The 13,873-nt window shown below is 36.6% G+C and overlaps 1 protein-coding gene across 3 annotated transcripts in view; it reads left to right on the forward strand.

Moving 5' to 3' along the window:
* BAZ2B (bromodomain adjacent to zinc finger domain, 2B) overlaps window positions 1–13,873 on the forward strand; it is an 86,858-nt gene that overhangs the window by 20,795 nt on the left and 52,190 nt on the right. For 2 of the 3 annotated variants that reach the window (XM_010569261.1, XM_010569262.1), the window contains 6 exons: window positions 4,004–4,210; window positions 4,883–5,281; window positions 7,716–8,325; window positions 9,614–9,910; window positions 12,286–12,346; window positions 12,888–12,996. In XM_010569261.1, the coding sequence (XP_010567563.1) occupies window positions 4,004–4,210; window positions 4,883–5,281; window positions 7,716–8,325; window positions 9,614–9,910; window positions 12,286–12,346; window positions 12,888–12,996 (1,683 nt within the window). Of the gene's footprint in view, window positions 1–4,003; window positions 4,211–4,882; window positions 5,282–7,715; window positions 8,326–9,613; window positions 9,911–12,285; window positions 12,347–12,887; window positions 12,997–13,270; window positions 13,373–13,873 lie in introns of all 3 variants that reach the window. The other variant, XM_010569260.1, reaches the window with a different exon arrangement.

Consider the following 13,873-nt stretch of genomic DNA (forward strand, 5'->3'; position numbering starts at 1 on the left):
CTCCAGCACCTCAATGTCTTTCCTGTAGTGAGGGGATTGTAGTCACATCCTTTATATTTAATATCTCTTCTTGGCAATTACCATGTTGTATTCCCTATATAAACTTCAGTGCTTTGAAGTGATGACTAAAATCTTTTTAAACTATCACTTTAGTCACCTTTTTTTATGGGACTATTCCAGTGGGTCATTACGGTCGGGCTTCTGTTCTTGGTACTCTTATTCAGTCTAGATTATGTCTTTCTGAACAATGGACATTTTCAATTAGCAAAACCATCCAGCAGATCTGCTAAAGTCAAGGAACCAAAATCAAATATGGAATTTATTTTAATTGAACCTACTCTTGCTTCAACTTTTATGACTATATTGTTGCCAATAGAGGAACTAGTTGAAGTGAAATTTGCTCTTATAATAATAATTTTTTATTGTGTATTCTTGAAGTGGCTTTTAGTATCTTTTTCTAAATAATACATTTTTTGATATTCTATAAGTATCTGCCTGTCTTACATATCCCTTCAGAAGTCTAATGCTCTTTTTTTTTTTTTTTTTTTTTTATTCCCCTAGTATATTTCAAATGAAGTAGAACAGTACTTTTTGGTCTGTACTTTTCTTTTTCTCTCTTGACTATTTTCTTTTGTTTCAACAAGCTTTTAGAATTTCTTTCCAGTATTTTTTGTTGTTCTAAATGTCTTTACAGAGAGGTTTTTCTTTACAGTTATCTTTTTATCCTTCTGGCTTACGTTATATGATTTAGTCTGAATTATTTCTTCGCTATGCAGTTTACTGGTGGCCCCCCACCCCATAGCTGCTCTACCTCTACCTTTTATGCTGGATTTGATAGAAACTTCTCCATCGAGATTAATCCTTTTATATCCATTAAATGCACGAGTTTAATTTTTCCCTCTCATTACATTTTCTCTAAGCTACTAATTTGCCATACCTTGTTGTGGAATCCTACTAATTCAACTTCTTTGTATAGGTTTTATCTATGTCAAAGGATTCTGTTTGTTTATGAAGTAAAAACTCCCTGGGAAGCAGTTGTGTTTCACAATGTAGTCACGTGCCTGATTTGTTTTGAAGCATTTGATTGCTTACAAGTTATACTAAATTTTACGTAAAAATTATCTGTCCCTTTTCTTACTTGGGGTGGTTCTTTGCGAATCAGACTTGCGTGTTGGATGTTGCTTGGCACTTGCCACCTCCTTTTTCACAAGAATGTTCCCAACTCCTTTCTTGGTATGGTAATTTTCTTATATTCCCGTCTGCAGTATGAAAAGATAAATTTGTAAGATACAGCAGCTAACACATTTTGTAAAGTTAGATGGACAGCAAAAGCTTTAGTGTTGATGTGTGGAAGTAAACACTATCAGCTAAGTAAGCCCATTGACATACTCTTCTTTTTCCAGACTGTCACATGCGTTTCTTAAGAAGCTGATGTTATGAATATGTATTTCATCAGCATCGTGAATAAACTGGCTATTTCTGATTTTAGTATTATTGCAGTGTTTTGGGTTTTTCCCTTTTTACATACAGAGATAAATAGAGAACCATGAAGGAGAAAAACTAGAATAAAATCCTCCTGATTCCAGGAGGCATTGTTACTTTCACTGCCTCAGATCATGGTCTTGTCCTTCATTTTATGATCTTAACCTTCATGAAGAAATACTCTGCATCTGTGCCAAATATTAGACAGGAAGATACTTAAATATGATGTAAAGGACACCAGCAATGAAACATGTAGGACCTACCATAGACTAGCATAGTCTATGCATACATTCAGATTGTTGTCCCTCGTGTGAAGCATCAACTGACACCTCTCTGAACTGAGCAGTGAAACAATAAATCCAAATAAATACACTTAAATTCGTAGGACTTCCCAACAGTGAAGCAATGCATGTGACAGCATGCAGAAGGTATGGTGATATGAATTATTACTGTGTTCATCACAGGAACTGATAAAGATCCTAGTTTAAAAAAAAAAAAAAAGATACAGATACCACCCAATTGACAAATAGATGGGACTTAATCCACTTACAGCTTCCACATTTCATAGCTATTTCACTAAGTAAATTGAATCCCATTGTTGTAGTTTGACCCCGGTGGGCAGTTTAGCCCCCCGCAGCTGCTTGCTCACTCCTCCCCAGTGGTATGGGGAGGGAATCGAGGGGTAAAAGTGCAAAAACTCATGGTTTCAGATAAAGACAGTTTAATAGAGAAAGCAAAAGCTGCATGTGCAAGCAAAGCAAAAGAAGGAATTCATTCACCGTTTCCCATCGGGAAGCAGGTGTTCAGCCATTTCCAGGAAAGCAGGGATTCGTCACGCATAACAGTGGCTTGGAAAGGCAAATGTCGTAACTTCCAATGTCCTCTCTTCTTCCCTCAGCTTTTATTGCTGAGCGGGATGCCATGTGGTACGGGATAACCCTTTGGTCAGTTGGGGGTCAGCTCTCCCGGCTGTGCCCCGCCCCCCCCCCCCAGCTCCTTGTGCATCCCCAGCCTGCTGGCTGGCAGCGCAAGGTGAGGAGCAGAACAGCCCTTGGTGCTGTGCAAGCACCGCTCAGCTTCTGACACATCTAACACATCCCTCTGCTACCAATACTGCTTTGGTCACTATCCAAAACATAGCACCATAGGAGCTACGATGAAAAAATTAATTCCATCCCATCCAAAACCAGTACACCCACTTACAAGAATGTTTGTCGTGTTCTCCTTACTAATTTAAGCGCATTTCTTCTACGTAAGACAGGCATCTTTGACATAAAATTGATCTTTAAAAAGATCTCTTGTTTTATAATACACCTACCATAAAAGAATAGATTTGAAAAGTAAACTTTTGGCAAAAGTTTTGTTAAGAAAACATATATTTTTAAAGCACTGTTTCTCTGATGCTCCTGTCTGCATTGTTATCTAGAATTGCTGCAATTTTTTTGCCCTCCAGTCACCTACTTTTGCTGTCCACCTATCTTCCTTTTGACTAATTTTAACCTTACAGTTCCCTCAGTGACTCCATGTGCCCTGTTTACATGCTACATAACACTTTGCTGCTGCAGCCTGACATCTGTAATCTTGTTTCACGTTTCCCTACCTTTGAACATCATTCTGTGAACTCTCTTTAATGATTAAATACACTTTAATGCAGTAATATGTACTTTAATGTCTCTCTCACATAGTCACCATCATAACACTCGAGTCCACCTGTACCTCCTTCAGATGTGTTTGTAAAATATGTTCGTTTTAGTTTGCTCCCCAAAAAGCAAACTTTCATCATCCGTTGCACTTTAAACTCTGGTCTTGAAGTGTCAACATTCTGGAGTTTCTCTCTCTTTTACACCTTTCTTCTTTTCTACATTCTTGTGTGTTGCTTCTTTTACTTTCCCATTCTGGTCTGCAAATTTGTTCTTTCCAAGAATTTAAATACAGTTTTCAGAGTATTTCAGCAGATTTTGGTCCATTTTTCAGAAGCAAATCCCAGAAGCAATTTGATGAGCATATTCTTTTCAGTCCTCAAAACCTTACATTGCTGAACAGTGCATACTGTGACATTACAAGTGAAGTAATGTAGTTAAATGAATGTGTCACTGAAACATATTGATGCATCTAGTATGTATTGTTCTTACTGTGTTAGTTTGCAGTAAAGGTTTTGGTTTAAAATTTTTTTGGAAGCAGTACATTCTGTAGTAGATTGGCTAGACTGGAATTTCAGGCCAATTTTCCAGGCCTGAATTTGATATATTGCTTTGAAATGTAGTGATGCCAACTGTTCTGCCAGTGCGTGTGGTCAGAAAAATACTTTAGTGGAACCTTGTGACCAGTTTTTCAGTTTCATTGTCTTGTGAAACACTTCTTTCTCTTTAGTCTTCTGCAAAGACAGACAGTTGTGGTCAAGGATTGCAGATCACTTTACTCCAAGGTCTTACTGGTTTTTGTTTTAAAGATTATGCATAATAATAAGATGATATAACAGATTAAAGCTGAACCATTAACAGAGCATTCATCTTCCTGGTAGAAGCCCAGAAAAAAAGCTGTAGAAAGCTCTAGTAACAGCGACAGTGATTCGGGCTCCTCTTCAGACACCTCAAGTGAAGGCATAAGTAGCAGTGACTCCGATGATCTAGAGGAGGATGAAGAGGAGGAGGAGGACCAGAGTGCTGAAGAGAGTGAAGATGATGAATCTGATTCTGAAAACGAAGCACATCACAAAAACAAGAACAAGGTATGACACCTCACTCTGCTTCTCACAGTCTTGTCACTGAAAGCTATTTGTGAAAAATCGACCTGTTCCTTTATGTACCTGCAGGCAGTTACTTAACTACGCATTATTGAATGCTAAGAATACTCTTTTTGGTTTTGCTTCAGGGTTTTCTGGGGTTTTTTTGGTTCCTTTGTGTGCGTGCATGTGTTTTGTTGTTCTTTATCAGCTAGGAGTTTTAACAGTTGGTAGGCTGTTATTTTTGTTACAAAGTGGGAAATCCAAAGAAATTGAGTGCTGTGTCCTGATAGTATATTGGAAATAAATCTTTCTATGGATATTGCTTTGGCGGTTGCTTTTTTCCTAGTAGAGTGGTTACTTTTCCTGGTAGCCAATGGAAGAACAAGATTGGAATCTTGGGTATCCTGTTAGGTTTACAGTCAAAAATATATTTAAAAACAACCATGGTTTAGTATTCCTTCTCTACTAAGCATTGTTTTCACATGCTGAAACTATCTGGGGGGAAAAAAAAATCCTAAACAATAATTAGATGACAAGATTGACTTTAAAATGATTATTGTTCATTCTCTACCAAGAATACTATAATTGTTTCATGGGGATTGATGATATACTTTTTTTTTTTTAAAGGATCTTTAACTAATCTGATATGAAAAGTCAAAAATATGTATTTTGCAGGTGCTAATGCATAGTGGCGTAACAGACATGAAAACTGATGGACAAAAACCACATGAAAAGTCCCAAGAAAAAAGAACACACCAGCAGATACCTCTTGTGTCTGATTCCCAGACTCACTCATCATTCCAGTCCCAGCAGAAGCAGCCTCAGGTTTTGTCACAGCAGCTTCCGTTTATTTTCCAAAGCTCTCAGGCAAAGGAGGAATCTGTGAACAAACACACAAGTGTAATACAGTCTACGGGATTGGTTCCCAATGTGAAACCTTTGTCTTTGGTACATCAAGCCAAAAAGGAAACCTATTTAAAACTCATAGTTCATTCCCCTGATCTACTCAAAGCAGGGAATAAAAATACCTCTGAAGAATCTATCTCTTTGACCAGCGATGTAAGATCAAAACGGGTGAGTGAAAAAACACTGTTTTTTGATTATTTGTAACCTGCGTTGCCTGCTTAACAAGATACAACATTGTGCTATCAAGCTCTTTTAAAAAACGTTTTAAAATTATATGTATATTTATTTTCATATCATGGTTTTTTGAAGTGTTTTTAGAGTTGATACGGATTTGTGAATGATGTAAACTAACTAAATTGTGTGGGTAGTATATGTTGTGAACTGTGGTGGTTGGTTTTTGGGTTTCTGGGGTTTTTTTTGTGGTTTGTTCTGGGTTTTGTTTGGTTGGTTGGTTTTTTGGGGTTTTTTTGGCTGGTTGGGTTTTTTTTTTTTGAAGAGCAGCAAATATTATGCTTTAATTTTAGAGATGATTCAGTATAGAAGTGCCCTGAACTATTCCGTAACTTTATCTCGGAGAAAAGTCGTTTACTTGGTGGTGCATGTATGCATACCGTAATGTATACATAATGTATCATATACACAACTTAGTGTCACATAATGTCGAACCTGAGTTTTATGCTCATCACACAGTGGAACTTTACAGCTCTGCTGAAGGCAATCGGTGTACTGGTGAGAGTAATGGGTACAAAGAAAGCAAAGGATTTTGTCATGCATTTCTTAAGGAAAATGAGTAGTTAAAATCAATATCAAAATAGAAAAGTACTTATGGGTAAATTGTGTGGCCTAGATATTTTTCCTGTGCTGCTCCTAGTTTATGTCAGAACGCTGATTTAATACTTTCTATATCTAGTTTATAAGCATGGCTTTGCTTTGTTTCAAGTTGGATAATTTTAAGTCAAAGTAGTTGAAATTACCTGTTTTAATCATGATTTTAAACAAAGTAGCTGAAAGCCTTTTTTTAAAAAAAAGCTTGATTCAATCTTGGGTTTTGTTTGCTCTTTAAAGACACAAGGATATTCATGCACTGATAGCTATTAAAACTCAGTATGGCTACTGCAATACATTTGATCTTCCTTTTTCTGGTCAGGACTCTACAATATGATTACGTGTCTTAACAGTTCTGTAACTTACAAAAATTCTTTATAAATACTCGGTTTATTTTGTTAATAGTGGTTATGGTGACTAGTGATAAATTTTCGTATTTTCTATTCAGTTAGATTTGAATGGGGATTAGAAGAGAAAATCTAGCATTTTAGAAATGTTGAGGCTTGAGAGAGAGAGATACATAAACAAATAAAAGAGTACATTTATCAAGGCAAGTTTCATTATTATAAACAAACTTTGTTTTAAACTAAGTAGTATCGGTGAAGAGTAAACTGAACTCTGACTCACAGCTAACTAGCAGTCCTCAGTGAGGACTGAAAAATACTTTTATCACATCATTTTTATTCCAGACCAGAATAGAAACACTATTTTTCCTTTCAGCTCCCAGGTACTTCAGAAAACTCAAATAAGCTACTCATTTACCTGGAATGGCTAAATAAATTATAATTATAAAAACATATGTCTTTGCCATTGGAAGAGGCTTCTGCTGTCAAATTCAGGTTATGAGTCTCTAGCTGATGATACGTCACCCATTTAGTGGTTTGATTTCTTTAAAACTTTTACTGGAAACATGCACTGTGTGAATATTTATTTTATAGGTTTTCATAATTTCATAGTCAGTTTTAAATGTTAGTAACTTCAAGAATGTATTGTATTTGACTTAATATTTAAAAATTGATTTAAAACGTTCCATCTTTATTCTTTGTGTTATTTTCTTCCATCAATGATGATGTATTTTCTTCTTCCTTGGACGAGTCTTGAGACTAAAGACAGTGTAAGCTTTACATGCATTTCTGAGCCACTACTGATTAAGTTTTACCTGAAGAACTTTCAAGTACTACGTTCTCAGATTTAAAAAACTAGCATATCACAGTATTTCTGAGTAATATCTTTTTCCCCATGTTTTCTTTTGATAAAATTTTTCTATGCCAAGAGCCTTCTCTTGGTTTTCTGCTAGCATTGTTGCCATTAGCGTGTTGTATTTACCTTGTGCTTTAAAATGAACAAATTACTGACGTTAGTTTTACATTCACTAATGAGATTTTTATATGCTGAAATGAGTAAGAAGTGGGGTGTTTCCTATGCCAGTATCTAAGAGTAGTCTCTCTTTAAAAATTTCTTTTTTCAAGATGCTTAATATCTTTATGAAAATGATTGTCTAGAGCCATGTAGCAAGTGAAAAAGCTTCGCTACATAATTTAGATCAGCTTCATCTGGAGTTCAGTTTGTCTTTTTCTACTGCATTTACAGTGAAAATCGAGACAGACATACATAACTTGTACTCATCTCTTCTGTTGTAGCTAGCACCTACTTTTGATCTACTAAAAATAGCTTAGCGGATGTTTAAGATTTCATAGAGTTCACCTGCCTGAATACTATAAATAAATAAATAAATAAAAATCCCACATTTTATTCCTCTGTCTTCTTATTTCTTTAGGAACAATATAAGCAGACATTCCCAGCAGCACAGCTAAAGAAACAGGAATCATCTAAGAACCTGAAGAAGGTTATTGCAGCTTTGTCAAGCCCCAAACCAACATCTAGTTCACCAGCTCATCAAAAACTCACATCCTTGGAAAACAACCATTCTAATCCATTCCTGACAAATGCACTTTTAGGTAATCACCAACCCAATGGAGTTATTCAGAGCGTCATCCAGGAGGCTCCTCTTGCACTTACTACGAAACTGAAATCCCAGACCAAGATCAATGAAAGTGTAGCCATTTCTAGTAGTGCCCCCTTTTCTTTGCCAGTAAACTTGAGTGCATGTGGGAAAAAACCAACTGGTAACCGGACATCTGTTATGCCCTCTACCTCTCCTGTGTTACCTGGTTCAGGAAAGGATAAAACAGTCAGCAATAATGCAGTAAATGCAGTAAAAACACAACACCGCCTTCATTCTGCAAAACTGGTGGTGGAGCAGTTCAGAGGGGTAGACTCAGATGCCCCCAGCAGTAAGGACTCTGACGACTCAAATGATGATGATGACGACGACGAAGATGAAGATGAGGACGATGAAGATGATGATTCTGATGATAGCCAATCAGGTGGTTTAACCTTTTTAATAGGAAAAGCAGAAACTTTATTTTTGAGTGTTGAAAACATACATTTTGTACCACATTTTAAAATAGGGGCTAGGAAATGTTGGGACAGCATGGCCCACACAGTGTCCTACAAGTACCCTGGAAAGTAGCACATGGCTCCCAGTTCCCCATTGTGTCATATCCAAAATCATATCTGTTACTTGGTCATATGGCAGATATATTTTCATCTGTCCTGGTAAGATGGCTCCGCAGCCTTCTGGAAAGGCTGTCAGAGACCTACCTACCTTCCAGATCAATCACTCAGCCTGCAGCTCATGTACTGCTTATGTGGCAAGGTGCCCAGGAGGGTGATGGAGAGAATAGGCTGGTTGATGGTTAATTCTTCTGGCAGGCAGAGCCTGTCTGCAGAACAAGCTTCCCAACCAGAGAGGGACTAAACAAAGGCCTTCAAATTGTCAAGAGTGGCAAGAAAAGCATGTTTCTAGGCTTCATTCAGGAGCAGAATAGTCGGTGAGCAAGATTAGAGAAAATTACCAGGACAGTTGTAAGGGCTGCAGTGTTCATAGATAGCATTCAGACTACTATTTTAAAGGCTCTTCAGCAATTCAGAAAGGCAAGGCCTGTTTTAAAGAGTTGATTGTATTCCCAGTCACTCCTTTCTCCCATGTGTGCCAATATCCCTTGGGTCCAGCTCCACCTTCATCATTCTCTTTCCCCCTCTCATCCACACACCCTATACTAATCCTCTTTCTTTTCCTCACAGCTGTAGCCTGTCTTCAGTTCCTTATCCTGTCTACCCTTTAACTCTTCCTTTGCCTAGATCGCCACACTTCCAATTCTGACACCTTTCAGCCTGTGCCCAGTTCCATCGTTTGCTTCCTTTTCATGCTAGATTTCACAGCCTGTGAAGTGCCCTTCCTGTGGTAGTGTTCAACTGCTGCCTGGCTCGTGGGATGTCTTAGCTGTAGCTCATTCTAGGGTGTACAGTCTCTTAAAATACTGCAGCTTCTGTCTCTCATCTCCTCATGAAAAATGAAGGAATTCCATCTGAAACAAGAGTGCAATATCATGCAGAATTTCTTTATGCTGTTGTATTTGTAGGCATTTTAAAGGTTAGGTAGTTAGTTATAACCTTCTATTTATACTCAAGAGATGTTATAAAAAAACCCTGAAGTCAGAAAAGCTTCTTATTTAATAAGACAAAAGACTTTTCAAGTGTTAGAACTTAAATGTATTTGCCATTGGTTATCAAGTCATAATGTGCATTTTGCCACACTTTTTTTTAAAACAGAGTCTGACAGTAATTCTGAGTCAGATACAGAAGGGTCTGAGGATGAAGATGATGAGGATGATAAAGATCAAGATGAATCCGATACAGACACTGAGGGAGAAAAAACTCCACTGAAACTGAGTAAAACTTCATCCTCTGCGAAGAGCTCTTCCATTGGTCTTGCAGCTCATTCCACCCCGCTTAATCTCCAAGTAGCAAAGACCCCAAGCTCTGCACCAGCTGCCTTATGTCCTGAGTCCCAGCCTGCGGTTTTTCTTGGGACAGCACCATCTACTCTTACACCAAGTACACACTGTGGTACCTGAATGTCTTTTGTTATAGTACAATGTAACATCTAAGCGGCATGTGTTGTAACAGTAGTCACAAAAGTAGTTTAGACACTGGTATCAAGTGATACCTGGACATAAGAAAGAAATTTTTACAGGAAGAACAATCATTCACTGGAACAACCTCCCAGGGATGTGGTCATGTACCTGACACTGGAGGTTTTCAAGATGCGGTTGGACAGGGTGCTAGTTAATCTTATCTAGGCTCCCTTTCCCACGAAAGGTTGGACCAGATGATCTTTTGAGGTCTCTTCCAACCTGGGTTATTGTGTGATTCTGTGATCTTTTCATGAGTGTTTGCAGCGGACATTAAAATCAGTTAGCAGAATTGCAAGTTCTCAAATCCTGAACATTACACTTAGTCCAGGACATTTTAGCTCACATAATTATTTGAGAGAAGGTAGGATGAAATAGCCAGGCTTGATATTTATTACATTAAAATTCTTCATTGTTTAGTCTTCGTTATTTATGAATTTATTATAAACTAGTTACTTTTATTTATTTCTAATTTCTATGCATTACAGTTTGCATTCTGAATCTTTTATTTCTGCCCCTTCCTCAACAAATTTAATAACTGTATTTAGTTAAAATATAACTTTATTCATTATTCCTTCAAAATTCTCAGTAGAATTTATGGATTACATGCAAGGAATTATATTTAAAAAGTTCATGAAAAGTACATTTAGCATTTGTCTGATGTTACATAGTGTTTATAATACTTCATTTGGTGACTAATTTGTAAGATTTAGTAATTACTACTGCTACAGAAAATAATGCATTTTTGAAAGTCACACTTCTCAATTTGCATGGTAACAATTAAATGAAATTGCATATTTACTACTTTGAATTAGAAACTTGATATTTAATTAACATGCAAGTAAGTAGATTTTATGTGGGGACATGCGCTCATAAATTGGTTTTATATTTTGATTCAGTGGAATAGGAATTTCATTGCATGTCATCAAGTGCATTAACTTTGAAGCAGTGCAATGTGATCTACTTCATATTTTTCCCAGAAACAGGCCTATTCACCACACAGTTTGTAAAATATTTCCCATGCATTAGGAGTAATCCAAATTGTTAAAATACAAAGTTAATTTTTTTGCTTAGGAATCTGTATTGATTTATGATGCTTTGAAAAGGCCGGTAGTGGACTTTTGTCTGTTCGGAGAGGTGGGAGGTAGAATAAATTAATTTTGTGTCCTTGTTTTAGGTGTAGTACTTTTTCCTAGTAAGACTCACTGTAATACAATTAAAATATTTTTGTGTCCATTTTACCTAAAGCTGGTCAGTCACTGAAGAGTTCTTGTGTCTCTTCTCTATATGTTTTTCACTGGACACCTCATTTTTTCAATTCACTTGTATTTGGACAAGCAATCTCCCTCCCTCCACTGTCACTATTAGAAGTAATGTAATCATCAGTCATGTTAGTTTAAGACTGCAAACATGTGTCCACAAAGTTTGGCATCCAAGCATGGGCAGTTCGTCCGTGCTTTCTGTAGAGGACTCTTAGCAGTTGCTTCCAGATCGTGTAGGCATCTCAGTTGGAAACCTGTGCCATTCCACCACATGACACTCCTGGCTGCAAGAGGTTGGGGCAAGTTTCAAGGGTTCAGTCTGATGATGATAGTCTCTCATGTCTGTTTCTACAGGGAAGAGATATGTCACATTCTTTACACAAAGTCCAGACTACTTTTTTAAGAAATGCATCTTCCAAAAGTTTGTCTGTGTACATAGTGCATGTCCTGCAGCTCTCTCAAAGAGGCCTGAGAAAAGTATCAGCCTTTGGCACTCTGTAAAACCCCATGTTTGGCAATTGTCTCTATTGTATTATTGATTCAGTGTCTTGACTAGCACCAAACACCTCTGTTTGAACTTTGAAAATCTAGAATAATCTTGAAAATTTTCTGCATTTGGCGGTTGACTGCAGTTTAGACACAGTGTTCTTTGAAGGCCGAGCCTATTATAATATATGGACTTTTAAAGTAGAGTGTTTTCATTTTCATCTTCTGTACTGAAAAAATTTAAATATGGTCTAGTGTAGAAAAACAGGTGTGCAAGGAATTATTTTAGCCATATCTGAGAGAGCCAAACAAGGCAAGCAGTTCAGTATGGCGTAATTAGGTTTTCTTCTGTTTACAATTTTAGAAGAGGTTAAAGGAAACTTAGAGGAAAATGTATTTCAAAAGGAGAATAGTTACATTAATTTTCTTGGTACTCGAGGTATGTAATGGCTAGAATGTAAAAATTATTTATGTTTTGGTTTGGGGATATAAAAAGCATATTTTAGCAACACGTTTTCATTTTGTAAATTCTCTTAGGTGTTAATCAGAAATTCTGTTTCAGGTATTTCAAAAAGACGAAGAGTAACAGATGAACGTGAGCTGCGTGTTCCTCTTGAATACGGGTAGGTTATGTGTATACTTGATATCCCTTGAAGGGAGATTAATACCTTCAAAAGTCAGTTGGTAAAGAAATGACAGTTAAATTTTGAGCCTGAATAATAAGGAAAGAACTTCAACAATTTAGATTTCCAACTCACAGTGACTGTGGCTCTCTAAAAGTGTCAGCATATTTTATGTGTTAATTTTTGTGCATCAAATTTGTTCTTTTGCAAACCTGACCTGTCTCTTAGCAGTTTTGCCACTGGAAATTAATCCTGTTGGTTAAATCTGAGCCGGTATAGACTCCAGATAACTCCCTGAAATATAGTTCTAAACTTTTTAAAATCTGGTAATATGCAAGTAGCTTGATATAAATAAATCCATATAGAGTCAGAGTTTGGACAATCTAGATAATAACAATTTCTGGTTTTGCCTGTTTGATTTACGATACTCTTGTCACATTTTAGATACACACCTTTTTCCTTTTATGTAATAATCTTAAATTGGCATTAATTGTTTTTTAAAAAGTGTATTGTTTTATGCAACTATTTCATATCACTCTAGCTGGCAAAGAGAAACCCGAATAAGAAACTTCGGTGGTCGTCTTCAAGGAGAAGTAGCATATTTTGCACCTTGTGGAAAGAAGCTGAGACAGTATCCTGAAGTAGTAAAGGTACATTCCTCTTTTTAACTTCTGTGTTCTAATGCTACTAAGCATGCTTGCAATTAAAAAATGCCTTTTTTTTCCCTCCAATAAAGATACTTATTTCAAAATATCCTGTGATGTGAGGCATAATGTATCTCAGTCTGTTACTGATTTGATCTCATATAAATGCATATCCCTTTGATAGAATATGCAAAACATTACACTCACAAAGTTAGCTGTACATCAAAGCTGGGTTGTAATTATTTACAAGCTGAAGTGGAAAAATATGTGATTTTTTCAGTATCTCAGCAGAAATGGAATAATGGATATCTCAAGGGACAATTTCAGCTTCAGTGCAAAAATAGGAGTGGGTGACTTCTATGAAGCCAGAGATGGACCGCAGGTATCCACTTTTTAAAAAGTAAAGTCTTTGATCCAAGGAACATTAACTTAAATTTAGGTGAAGTAATTTTTTGCTACAATCTGAAGCATTGCCTGTTTTTAGCTAATTCTTTCTAAAAATTGTGCGTATGTCTTAATGGTAGTTATATTGAAATGCTGAGAGCTTGATCCTGGGCAATGTTGAAAACCGCTCCTCTCAGTGATTTTATTAGGAGGTTGCAGGAGTTTGGCATGCCTTATGATCAGCTCTGAGCCTGGATTTGTCTAGTACAAAAGAACTCTGAGCTACATATTTTATCTTTGTCCGTATTCAGGTATTTCTGAGTAAACCTCTTATTTCTTCCTCTACAGTATAAACCTAATATTGATAGATTTATGTGTATGTATTAAATCACACTCTTTTCATGTATTCATCTGCATAATATATAAAAAATACATGTTTAAATACAAGTGTTTCCTGTTTTGAGAATACCATCTGAGCTTTCTGAAGCATGAGATTTTT

This window comes from Haliaeetus leucocephalus, unplaced genomic scaffold (assembly GCF_000737465.1).
Source record: "Haliaeetus leucocephalus isolate CR32 unplaced genomic scaffold, Haliaeetus_leucocephalus-4.0 Scaffold266, whole genome shotgun sequence".
NCBI lineage: Eukaryota > Metazoa > Chordata > Aves > Accipitriformes > Accipitridae > Haliaeetus > Haliaeetus leucocephalus.